This window comes from Balaenoptera acutorostrata, chromosome 6 (genome assembly GCF_949987535.1).
Source record: "Balaenoptera acutorostrata chromosome 6, mBalAcu1.1, whole genome shotgun sequence".
In the NCBI taxonomy this organism is placed as follows: Eukaryota; Metazoa; Chordata; class Mammalia; order Artiodactyla; family Balaenopteridae; genus Balaenoptera; species Balaenoptera acutorostrata.
In genome coordinates, this window is record NC_080069.1 from 103197637 (window position 1) to 103211041 (window position 13405).

Below are 13405 nucleotides of genomic sequence, written 5' to 3' on the forward strand. Positions count from 1 at the left end.
GGAAAAGAAAAAAGAACTATACTAAGAAAAAACTAGAGTCACAACAGCTGCCTTGACTCATCCCTTAAACCTCTACTTCATTTAATGTAACCTGAAGACTTTGAACAATTACACTCTAAGGTAAGCAAACGTAAATGTTCTCATTACGTGAGGCACTTACCATGTTGATTGTTTCCATCATGGGAGAGGATTTGGCAGCACTGAGTCGGGCACTATCCATCGCAGCCTGAGAACACAAATGCAAGCACATTCAATCAATTAAGAAGAACCTCCAGGGAATTCCCTGGCAGCCCAGTGGTTAGGACTCTGCGGTTTTCACTGCTGAGGGCGTGGGTCCGATCCCTGGTCAGGGAACTAGGATCCCACAAGCTGCACACGGCACAGCCAAAATAAAAGAAGAACCTCCACACACTCAAACTGGGCTTTACTGACAAATTAAGGAATATTTTAAAAAATAATATACAGATACAACAAATTCAAACACAAGTCTAAATAATTTCTTTTGTCCTACACTCAACCATATATATGTGGAGGCAGCATCTCACCGTAAGTGACAAATGCAGACAACAGTTAGAAATTAACTGCAGTTAGAAAAGAACATAGTATGGCTCTGAGCAAGTTATCCAGCCTTCTTGAGCCTCAGGTTCTCCCTCCATTAAATAAAGAAACAGACTAAATAATTTTCTATCTAATACACGATTTTTAATTTTATACATGTATTAACTTTATAAAGGACCCTCCTATCTATTGATACAATAGCATTTTAATCAAACAACTGTGGTACAGGAGAGGTTGACACTATCCAGACATAATAAGTGAGAAAAATTAGGCATACAAAAGTGACTTGCCTAGGGCTGCAAAGTTTGGAGTAGAATTTATGTTTCCTAATTCTCAACACCTAGTAGGTGAGAACCTAGGAAAGGCAAGATTACTGCTGAAAGAGGAAAGAATGATGACTGGAGAAGAAACAGCAATATCAGAGGCAAAGGGAAAACAGAGTAAGTGATTAGAACAGAATAGTTTAGTTAAGTTAAAAACCAAATAGTGAACTGAGAGAAAACTTTTACAATCATGTAACAGGAGTTTGACAGTTCTAATAAAGACAAATGTAAAAACATAAACAAGTGAAAAACAGACATAGAGTAGAAACATACAACTCACAGAAGAAATATTTATAAATGGCTAACACAATATGAAAAGACAATGGACGACACTAATAATAGGAAACTAAATTAGAATAATGAGATTCTTGCTTATCAGACTGATATTATTCAATGTTGGCAAAGATGTGGAGAAAACAGAACATTCATAACTTTTGATGCCACAAAATCTCTCACACAAAACTTCAAAATCATCTCACTGTAGAATACTATGCATGCACTAAAAAGAATGAAATAGGTATATATATATACACATGGTATTTTGTTAAAAACAAAAATCAAGTTGCAGAACAATATTCGCAGTCTGATTCTATTTTAAAATTAGTATGTTTGTTTGATTTTGCAGCCTATGACTACAAAAGAATTTGAAAAAAGACCCAGGAAACTGCTGACAGTGAGTACTCCTCAGGAAATGATACTGTGCTGCCAGAGCAGAGGGACTCCTAGGGGATTACTTTCTACTCTTTTGTGTTGTTTTAACTTTTCACAATAAATATGTTTCATCTGTAATTAAAAAAACAAAACAAAACAAAACTCTGATCAGAGACTAGGGAACTACAGTATACCTAAAAAGCAGAATAATTAATTTGGACTATGCAAAAGTCTAGCTACAAATCCTCTTGATTTGCAGAGCAGGAATGGTCCATAGAAGGACTCTGAGGGTGTAGACCCAACCCCTAGAAAATAAACAAACATGTACAAAAAACTGTGTTAAATAAATGTATTGATGTATTTTTTTGGACGGAAGTGTCATTTTTCATTCACTTCACAGAACAGTGTATGAGCCCTCGCCGCCCCACCTAAGAAAACACGGCATGTGGTTATAGATGCTGAGGTGTTTCAAGAGTGGTGAAAGTATCATCTGAGTCATGGAGTTTGTCTAAAGACAAGGACCCTGGAAGGCCTGGTGAGTATCTTAACAGGGCTCTCCCTTCATGATAATTACCAGTATGGCTGTGTTGTCAACTCACCTTTTCTTGGTCTGTAGCCCGGAGACTCAAATAATTGAGAACTTGAGGCTCCAATACACTTAAGGATTCTAGCAGAGCTGGGATGAGTTTTGGTGCATGTGGTTTCAACATGGCTCCTGCACTTTTGCTGATCTTCACGAGGGTGTTAATGCTACAGACACACAAAACACAACTCCTGAGTCCTTTTAACAAAAGCAAGAAGCCCTACAGGTCTAATCACGAGGAGCTCCTGCACTTTACTGCATCAAGGAACATACTCCCTTGGGTACAGAGCCTGGTCTTAGCTCTGTGTTGTTTTTTTTTTTTGGTTTTTGTTTTTACTTTTTATTATAGAAATTTTCACACATATATGAAAGTAAAGAGAATCATAAATGCAATTCTGTATGTTCTCCACCCAGTTCAACAACCAGCAACCTTTGGCCAATTCTGTCTCACTTAGGCATCCACCATACATACAGACCATGCATATACTTTTCCCCCTGCCACTGTAGTATTTTGAAGCGTATTCCCTAACTAAACTTCTGTATGTATCATGAAGAGACCCGGACTTTTTATCATAATCAAAATACCATTTCACACCTAAAAAATATTAAGAATTTTTTTCATATCATCTAATATCCAAACTTCCTGATTGTTTCACAAGTGTCCGTAAGAGTTGGTTTGCTGAAATCGAATCCAGAGTCCACCTACATATTGCAATTTACTGCATTTCTTGAATCTTTTTCAACAATGCTCTCTCCGTCCTCTTTTTTTTAAGCTATTGATTTGTATTCTGATGGTGTCACTTAACAGGTTCCTCTGTAGCTTATACAGATCTGCAGGCTAAATCAAGTTCAGTTCAATTTTTTTTAAAACAAGAATCTTTCACAGGTGGTCTGCACATGTCCTGTCTCATCACATCAGGATGCTTGTCTTTTTTTGTGCTGTTAAAGAGTGAACAGCAGGTTCAAGTTTGGTCGGCATGAACCAACCATCCATTATAATGCTCCCCCCGTCAGCCTTTACCAGTGGACTCAGGAGCCACTTATGATCATTACCTGGATTATCTTACTGAGGATAGCAAAATGGTGATATCCTAATTTTATCATTCCTTTGCATTTGTTAGCTGAATCCTTCTAAGAAGAGCTTTCCCATACCAACTATTTAGTTACCATGAAATAGTGTTGGTACTATTAATTTGATCTACTCTCAAGAGTGAAATAAAAAATGGAACAGATGAAGTTCCCAGATAGCACTCTAGTTAAAAAAAAAAAAAAAAATAGAATCCTTCACTGCTGATTTTAACTTAAAAGAGCCATATATATCTAAATGTGTACTTCTTGAATATTTCACAGGCAGTAAACAGTTTATTTTAAACATAATAATCTGTGAAACGTTACTAAGTGGTATAACCAACAAGCAAGCTCCCAAGGACCTGAGGCGTAGCAGAATAGGAAGATGTACCTGCTGGGGGCAGAGGCCAGTGACAAGAAAATAACACACTTTACTCAAGGTTAAGGCAGAGTGGCAGAAGGCTGGACAAAAGCAAGGCTCCCATGAGAACGTCTCTGCAAAAATGTTCTCACTCACCACTTCTCACATTTGCTATTGGGTCACCCCACTGGATTCTCCTCAACTCATTTCTCCATTCTTTCAAGAATCTAACATTCAAAGAAACCTAATTTCTACTGGGTGGCTAAGAACTAAGTAAATCCAATACATTCAATTTCATCAGCTAATTCAAACCTGAGGGCTCGAACTTCTGTCACAGGACTCATCACTCCTTTGTCCAGAAGGCAGGGCAGAAGGACAGCAATGGTTCTCTGGCCAGCTGCTCCTTTGGCAGGGTCACACATTTTCACACAAACCTCACATACAAAGAGCATGGAAATTAGTGAAACTGATCTCTCACCCAATAACGTGTTCATCTGACAAAATACTTCCTACTTCCTATATCCATTGAAAAGGATAAGTGACTCTACTTTCTACGATATCACAGAAAGAAAAAGAAGATCTCATGATCTGGGATTGAGTCTTATGTCTGCCAATAATTAAACAGAAAATTTGGTAATGCATTTTACTTTCTAAGCTTTGGTCTTCTAATCTGTGAAACAGGAAACAGCTGAAGATGAAATGAGAAAATGTTTAGAAAGCACTCTGAGGAAGGCTTAAGGTATTATTATCATGAGCATCATCAATAACTTTGGGTGGCAGCATAACACAGAGGTCAAGAACACAAATGTGGAATAAGAAACACTTGGATTTAAAACCTTCTAATATACTAGAAGGCCCTGATATACCACAAAATCAAGTTCAAGTGGGAAACCAGTTTCAAAAAGGCTGCCAACCTCGTAAGTATGAAAGGCAGTTTAACATATAAACATAGCAATAATAAAGAGAATAGATGTTGCTTGATCTAAATGTAATGTGTACTTCAGGGTCAAGAGAAAGTCCTATCTTATATAAAGGCCCAGAAGAGCTCTCCATTTAAAGAGCCCAGAGACACACTTTGTTAAAAATACTAGTATTCTAATGTAATAGCAACCAGTTTCCCATTCGTTGTTAGAAGTGGGCTGTAACATGAAGCCAGTTACACTGCAACTAAATGTCACTTTATATGACAAAAAAATAAGTCATAATTTTCACTGTCACATAGAATCCTGCCCCACTTCACCCCCCAGTATAAGACAGGAGTTTTCACCTTGCTCAGCGTTTTCAGAGCTAGTTCTGCTGCTTTTCGTACAGATTCCTAAAAATGAGAAAAATATGACATTATACAACGTCAGAGTTTCCTTCTCATCTACCCCAAAAGGTGTATTTAAACTGCCTCCAAAACTACACAAATTGATGAAAAATCCTACTTTCATTACCAGGTAAAAAATGGTGTTTCACTAGGCTCTTTGCCCGTCAAGGAACATACTACCATGCCATACTACTATTTTTTAAATTAGATATAACCTATTTTGACCTTACAAAAATATGGATATTAAGTATAACAGTTTAGAAACTAAATGTATTATAAAAGCAAATGTATAGAGATCTATGTGAAGATTCTGAAAGACTTAAAAAAAATCTCTGATGAATAAAGCAAAAAACTGAAGTGCCTAATTTTAATGGTAAGATGGAAAAATCTAAAATTTTGACTGCCGAGGCAAAAGAGAAACTGGTCACGTTATTTGGGAATGACTGATCCAACTTACGAAGCTGATCTAAGCAGAGTTATTTTGGATTATTTCTAAACTGTTATTTGTTCCTCATCAACAGCATCACAAGATCTCTACTAAAAGAAAATCAGGCAGTAGTTACCCTTTTTTTTTTTTTAATTTAATTTAATTTAGATCTAAAGATACCTAAACTTGCCACTTCACAGACACATCAAAACTGAAACTCTGGAGGAAAATTCTGGTCTTTTAAAAAAATTGTCTGGATATTGAATTGTGAAATATGTAACATACATATTTTAACAATTCCAATTTATGCTATTCTATAAATAAATGCAGATTTATGTATATAGTACCTTTATATCATCTTGTACTCTAAAGAGAGTTTCCCAAATTTCTGGAAGTTTATCAATGATGTCATCTAGGGGTCTTCCTCTCAATAAATCATTCAGAGCTAAACAGCTGAAAATAAACAATTTGCTTTCAAATATATGATCTAGAAAGCTCAATCTTTTACTATGAAACATTCATATCAAACAAGAATATGGATTCTGCCTATATTTCTAGTCTTAACCCCCCTCACCCCACGACGGCAATAACTACTCTCTTCTTGGTGCCTCAAATATAACACAGGCACATGGCATGTACACTCATCAAATGTCTATTTCCCACAACTATAATACAATCTCTTTAAGATGATACATCATTTTTTACTTACCAATATACCTCCAGGGCCTAGCACACTGCCAAGCACATAGCAGGCACTGAATAAACATAAATTATATATGTATAAATAAATGCTACCCTACAAAGTCATGAGAGTATATAAATGTATCTTGATGTCTAATTTAACAGTGATCTACTTCTGTTATTTCATACTTACAAAAACTAATACAACTTAGGAAAACCACTGACTAGAGCTTAAATATCATTAACTGTCTAACCCAACCAGAAATATGCTTTTTAGTGGTTTTAACTTATTCCTTTGGCACAAAGTATAAAACCTGGAAATTTGAAGGGAAAAAAAATTCAGTTTTATTTGACTAGTCTTATATTTCCAAAAATGGTACCTGGATTCTCGAACTCGCCACATACTGCTGGTTAGATTCTTAACCAAATCTTGAAGAATTTCCTTCAAATACTTATCCACCTAATGAAAGCAAAAGGATAAAACTGAGAATGCAAAATCCATCAATAATCAAATGATTCATCTCTACCACACTGTGTTTCTGTACGTAACAGCCTAAGTGTCTCCCTAGGCCTCTCAGTCCACAACTCTCTCCCCACTTTAGTTGCTGAAAGCTGCAGCTGATCATCCTGAAATGCAAACGTGATCCTCTTATTTTCCTCAGTGCGTGAGAATAAAGTCCAATCACCCAGGCGTGGATACGAAGCCCTCCTGGGACCATCTCGCGCCCAAGTTCTTCTATGTCCTGTCTCACCTCCACTCCCTAGCACACACTACCTCTACCTCTTCCATCTCCTGCTTGTCCAAGATTCAAATCAGGCATCACCTTCGCAGACAGGACTGGCCTACTCTGCCCTATGTTCCCACGGCACCTTCTTAAGCGCATTGTATCAGACAGCACAGTAACTGTCCTGCCCCTTCACACTGAGACCTCGAGGGCAGGGACAGTGTCTCACTTGTCTTTGCCTCCCTGGTACCCTGCACCACGTCTGGCACATAAAGAAGCATTTGATTGTTCAGAACGAAGATGAATTTAATATTTTAAGCCTCTTTAGTTTTGATATACACTTATCCATTTGGTAATAACTACACACCAATAGTAGATTCACTTTTTATGCTAATCCAAAGAACTTCAAAACTTATGGCTTTTCCACTTTTACTCTTGTAGGTAGGAGAGGTTTTGTTATCCTCACTTACATTTAAGAAAACCAAGACAGGGAGGAAATAACTCACCTAAGATTTAAGAAACTGATGTCTTTCTATGTCCATGTCTCTAGACAGTCTCCATAGTGATCTCATCCACATCTGTGGCTTCACCTTCCACTCACACAGAGATGACACTCACATCTTGAGAGCCTAAGCCTGGGCCCTGAACTCGACCTATTAGGTCTCAGCTGACCCAGTGGTACCAAGTACTCTCCTAGAGCAAACAGAACTCACCGAACCCTCAAGATGGAACCCTCCAGTGCCTACCAGCATCAGACTGGAGACAGAGGAAAGGACTGCATCATGCTCAGGCATGGAAAGACACAGTAAGGGTCATGGGGTTTATTAAAAGTGAACTAGGAAGCCACCAAAGGATTTTAACCCAAAATGCAATCCAATTTGCGTTTTTAAAAATCACTTTTACTATTGGTAATTAAATGAAAGAAGGCAAAGAGAAGAGAAAGATGACAACCTGTTCATCAGGGAAGAATTAGGAAAAAAGAGAATAGATTCACGAAGTACTTTGGAGGGAATTCCCTGGAGATCCAGTGGTTAAGATGCAGCGGTTTCACTGCTGTGGGCCCGGGTTTGATCCCTGGTCAGGGAACTGAGATCCCGCAAGCCACACAGTGGAAGGAAGGGAGGAAGGGAGGAAGAAAGAAAGAACGAGAAAAAGAGAGAGAGAGAAGGAAAGAGAGAAACAGAGAGAGAAAGAAAGGAAGGAGGGAAGAAGGGAAGGAAGGGAGGGAGGGAGGGAAGGAGGGAGGGAGAAATATTTTGGAAGCACAATCAACAGAATTTGCTACTGGATTCAATTGAGGGTGAGGGTGAGACAGACAATAATCAAGGATGATGCCCAGTTTCCCAGCTGGGGTAAATTAATGAACGCCGAGGAGAAGAGAGGGGGAAGTTTGTTTTTTTAAGTCCTGTTCTGGACAAAGTAAGTCTAAGGTATCTCGAAACAACATCCAAGTGACAATGTCAAACAGGCAGTGAGATAGACAAGTCAGGAGCACAAGTCGTGCCTGGGCCAGAAGTAAAGATTGGGAACCATCACAATCAAGATGACACTTACAAGCCCTGGAACTGATGAGCTCATCTAAAAACAGAAAGTGGAGAGAGTAAACGGTACTCAGAGGCAAGCCCGGAGAAATCCTCGTATCTAACAGTGAAGGAGAATATGAGAAGCAGCCAGATGAGAAAAAACCAAATATGGTAATTGCCTGATTCCTTATCTACCTCCCCAACTATGTGAACTCCTTGAAGGCAAGAACCACGACCTGTTCTCCACTACATCAGTGGTTAACTATCGACATACAGTTTTCCATTTGTGTGGATACACTGCCACTTCCTTAACCATCCACCCAATGGACATTTAGATTGTTTCCATTTTTGAGATTTCAATAAATGTTGCCATGAGCATCTCTGATACCTTGAAAGAAGGAAGAAAGCAAGGGATGAAAGAAAGTCTGCTTGTTTAAACAAATAAGTACACAAAGTAGAAAGGAAGATGAGCATGGGTTTACATGCCATGTGTAATCTGGGACAAGGGTTCACAGATACTTGCCATTGACTTGTCAGTGACCAGCGCATTCCAAATACTTGTCATGGCCTGTCGAATGCCAAGGTTGGGATCAAACTGATAACGATAAAGACGAGGAACTAGTTGAGGCAGGAAAGGAGCTAGCTGCTCTCCAGCTCTGGTAGCAATTACATTAAAACCAAAAGCAGCACCCTAAAAAAATAATAACAAAGTGGCTCAGATATAATATCCACATATTAAATATCACAAAATACTTCCTCCTCCTATCCTTGTCCCTGAATAGAGCCTGATTTACTGGGTGTCCAGCTTTACCAATCAATAATAGCAGCTATATGGTGGTCTAGATCTCTCTAATCACAGACTTTTACAAAACACATTGCATTAACAGTTGTCACCGTCTGCCAATGCAGGAGGTTTGATTTGGAGGGAAGAAAAAAATAAAATATCCAGCAATAGCCACTTACCTTCCTAGAGTTCCACATTGCGTGATGGTTGGCTAGATTCATAAATTTATACACCAGATCTGGCTGACTAAGATCACTTGCCAGAGAACAAAGCTCCTTGTAAGTAGAGAGGCCCTGGCTTGAAAACAAAAATGAAAAAGTATGCTGTAATGTATTTCTCCACCTCCAGACTATTAAAAATTACATTACCAATATTACTAGGACATTTTAAAATTATGTTTTTGCTAAATTTCCAATATTGAGTTATCTCATTACCACAGAGGCAGAGAACCAGGGTGACGAGAATATAAAAAGTCGCCTAATTCAGTTCTCAGCAATGGCTGGTAAATGACCTAAGGCACCTGTGATGCCCATGGGGGTGGAGCCCTCATCACCTCAGGAGACAGCAATAATTCTTCAGTACACTGTGCACCAATCTCTCTCAGGATCCTAAGAGAGCCGTCTGAAGACAACTTCTGTCCTCCCTATGCCTTTTCTAAGCTACAGCGTCCCAATCCTGATAACTTCTTCAAGTCCTGTTAACTTCCCTCTGTATTTGCTCAACTACCTGATCTTTTTCATTATTTTGTGAAAAGTGAGCACTTTTTTTAAAACTCAGAGGGAATCTAGAGGGAGGATAAGCGGAATGAAACAAGTTCAGTGTGAAAACACGGAGCTACGGGAGAGACAGCCTGAGGCAGGGCTCTGGGGACTCCCCAGCAAGGCCCAGCAAGCTGCAGCTGGACCTGAGGGTTTTCAGAGGAAAAGCAACAGCATAACCATGATGGAATAATGATAAGACAAAAGAGGTAAGGCTCTACGAATTAATTTGAAATGCCAAGTTGGCGGACTCCAAAGCACCAAGTAGAGACGCCCCCCCCCCCAAAAAAAAACTAGGTGCAGTGGGTGCTGATTCCTCCCTGAGGACCCACTGGCTGGGAGCTGACAGAACTGCCCTCAGTCCAAGGTCAGGTCCTCCCCGAGAGCAGCCCACCACCAACGGCTAGTCACTGAGGCGGTGAAAAGACCTGAGGAGGGGACATAGAGCAGGACCTCCCTGCAGGCCCTCCCAGCCCAGTCCCAGAGCTCCTTGACGGGTCACAATCTCGTAAGCGCGGGCAGCAGTTCAGCTCCTCCTCGGCCACCGGACCTGTCCTGCCTCCTCACTCCCCCAGGGTGACGACCCCAGGCACCCTTCAATAAACTTCCAGCATACACACCTCCATCTCAGTCTGTTCCCCCAGGAAACACAATCTAGAACACTAGGTTTTTTCACTGACATTTTCTTCTTCCACTAACACACAACACCTCCCACGAGGGTGGAAATCAACCTGGTGAGCACCCTTTCCAACGGAGAGAAGATGTCTACAGTGACTGATCAATGGATCTGGCACACTTACCCATCAGGGGTTTTGCCAAGGCCTCCCCCTTGAAACACCACTGTCTCTCCAGAAACTTCATGCTTAGCTCTAAACGAAAACAACACCAAGAATTTAAATTAGCCTCAAAATTTTCATACCACCATTCAACTAATGCATACATTTCATCTGTAAACTTATAAAATCAAATTCCCTATCAAGTATCTACAGTGTGCAAGATGTAAAAGTCAACTAACCCTTCCCATCAGCCAGAGAATTTTGTAAAATGAAGCCTAGGAAGAACAAATAGATATAAAAGACATCCCACATAAAGTTACACTGAATTAAATGTGGTCACACGTTGAGAACTATTCTTCCTACAAGGAAGGTAACATAAAACAGCAACCAATTACGAGAATGACTGCCCCCCTCTTCCTCTTCACAGATCGGACTTGCGTGACATGCTTCCTCTCCACATCTTCATTCCATTTAGCCAACTGTAATTACGGTACTTCTGTAATCCAATGCTTTACCTGTCCCAAGATCATTCAATTTTCAAAGCCTGAATTACTTGCCTGTTTCTAAACAGTAGTTTAGTTTACTTTCTAAACAGTATACACTGGATAATTAAACTGCTATCCACAGCATAACAATCGATGACTTGCAATTTAGAAAAGGTTTAATAAACAGGAAAATCACAAGCTGAACTTTCCTTCTTCCACTTCATATTCTCAGTATGCGCAAAACTTGTCCTGCGTGTTCAAATCTGAAATTTTCAAGTTCACTGTACCTTTTGCCAGTCATCAGTGTTTCTACAAGAGTAGAAACCAACTCCTGTTGATCTTGTTCATTGCCCAGTTCATACACCAACCCAAGGCCTTTTGAGGCAACATCTTGGCTAAGTTCTACACAGAAGTCAGACAAAACAATATTCTTTTAAGAAAAATTTGTCCTCTGGCCATCAAGTAAAAAAAAATTTAGACTTGTAACATTAACCCAAAATGATATCAAAGTAAAGATATGAAAACATAATCAACCTGCCTATTTTGTTAAAAACATACTAAATCATCTGAGTGGACATGACACCAGCAAGTCTCTGTAAATGAGAACTACATTCACAGAAGATCCAACTCACAAACCAAGTCAACCCTGCTGGGCCTTAGTGTGCAGTGCATGGTGACAAAGGGTCAATGGATGCACGTTGCACACATGAGAGGTAATCACAGGATTTCAGGACGCCCACATGTAATTTTTTAAATGGAAAGTCAACATTAGACCACATGTTTAAAACAAAGCTACTATTTAAATGTCTAACACAAATATTTTCACTCTCTCCTGGCTTAAATCACAAAGAGAAAAGGAATTCTAAGTATCAGTAGAAGAAAGCTATTATTTGGTACAAGTACAAATGTCAAAGAAGGCCTCGGCTCCACTTTTAAATGCAAAACTGATCTAATGAATAAATGATCTAATTAATAAATAAATACATTAAGAATCAAGTTTCCTGTAGCCTTCTTTTATGTTCATTACTCCAGATTTTTCAAAATTTAAAATACAAGTTTAAAGAAGTTTGGAAATCAAATATTTACCAATTACTTACCATCATTTTCTGACAGAACAGAAACAAATGCACTCTGAATTTCTTTAAGATGAGACTGAAAGAAGAAAAAAGGCATTCAGAACACTGAAACTCCTCCTCCTTGGGAGAATAAAAATCTTGCTCTCAGGGCACACAACCCCTGTGAAGTCTCACGACCAGAGGCAGTCACAAACCCTGCTGTGCTCTCATCTTCGAAGGTGGCCAAATTACCTGAAGGTTGTAGCACTTACAGGTGGTCTATCGCACACAGTCTGAGCCTCCCCATCCTCACCACTTCCTCAGACATTGAACCTTCAACTTAAGAATCATCTTCCAGCCCATACATATCAGGTACCATCCTTCATTCCTTCACGTATAGCTTATTTCAAAATACGTGTTACTGGTTAGTGGCCCTCACCCTCATACACTTCCCTTCCTACCACCTTTCTATTATAAATATTTCATGAACAGTTTCCAGCAGAGCTGGATCACGTTTACAGAATGGCTCACCTTCACTTCTTTATGGGTACTGAGCTTCCTCACAAGGGAAAGGAGCCAGATGCAGGCTGCTTGCCTCACATGTGGGTTGGAGCTGACGATATGTTTATTTAAAATCACATCCAACACCCAGGGGACCACATCATTAACTTTAGCTCCTAGGGAAAGGGAAAGAATAAGAAGCAATTAAAATAACTGAATAGAGCTTCCTGAAAAAGATTAAATTTTAATCAACATTTACTCAATACAACAATCCTATAACATATTAAGATCTAAATGACTAAGGTGTTTAAATAAATTGAAGGAATTGATAATCATTCATTTCAGAACCTAGCATAAACTAAATAACCTTTCAAAGGTACTCAGATAACTTCAGCTCCCTAGAATGAAAAATTACCACCATCGTGGGGGAGGCTAGGCATGCGTAGGGGTAGAGGGTGTGGGAAACCTCTGCACCTTCCTCTTAATGTTGCTCTGAACCTAAAACTTCTCTTTTTAAAAAACTGTCTTAAGTTTTTTTAATACCCATATGATTAATGTAATTTTACTCACTTAAACAGTGACAGCAGGAAAAAAAAAAATATTTTTCTTCCTTTATATTTCCTTCTAGACCTTAACTGCACATGGAGTTTTTAAAATAAATATTTTTTCTTTTATTTATTTGTTTTTAAATTTTTAAACTTTTATTGGAGCATAGTTAATTTAAGATGTTATATTAGTTTTGTCTTAATTTTTTTTAATTATCCCCATTCTCTCTAGTGTCAGCAATCTTTCTTTCTCTACCGTATCCTTCCCATCTCCATCTAAACACTAACAGGC

The 13405-nt window shown here is 39.0% G+C and overlaps 1 protein-coding gene across 5 annotated transcripts in view; it reads right to left on the reverse strand.

The window, feature by feature from the left end:
* ECPAS (Ecm29 proteasome adaptor and scaffold) overlaps positions 1-13405 on the reverse strand; it is a 102959-nt gene that overhangs the window by 16273 nt on the left and 73281 nt on the right. For all 5 annotated transcript variants that reach the window (XM_057547836.1, XM_057547837.1, XM_057547834.1 and 2 more), the window contains 12 exons: positions 12599-12744; positions 12110-12164; positions 11300-11414; positions 10552-10620; positions 9173-9290; positions 8733-8900; positions 6342-6421; positions 5628-5733; positions 4812-4859; positions 3857-3978; positions 2132-2282; positions 161-226 (listed from right to left, as the gene is read on the reverse strand). In XM_057547836.1, the coding sequence (XP_057403819.1) occupies positions 161-226; positions 2132-2282; positions 3857-3978; positions 4812-4859; positions 5628-5733; positions 6342-6421; positions 8733-8900; positions 9173-9290; positions 10552-10620; positions 11300-11414; positions 12110-12164; positions 12599-12744 (1244 nt within the window). The remainder of the gene's footprint in view (positions 1-160; positions 227-2131; positions 2283-3856; positions 3979-4811; positions 4860-5627; positions 5734-6341; positions 6422-8732; positions 8901-9172; positions 9291-10551; positions 10621-11299; positions 11415-12109; positions 12165-12598; positions 12745-13405) is intronic.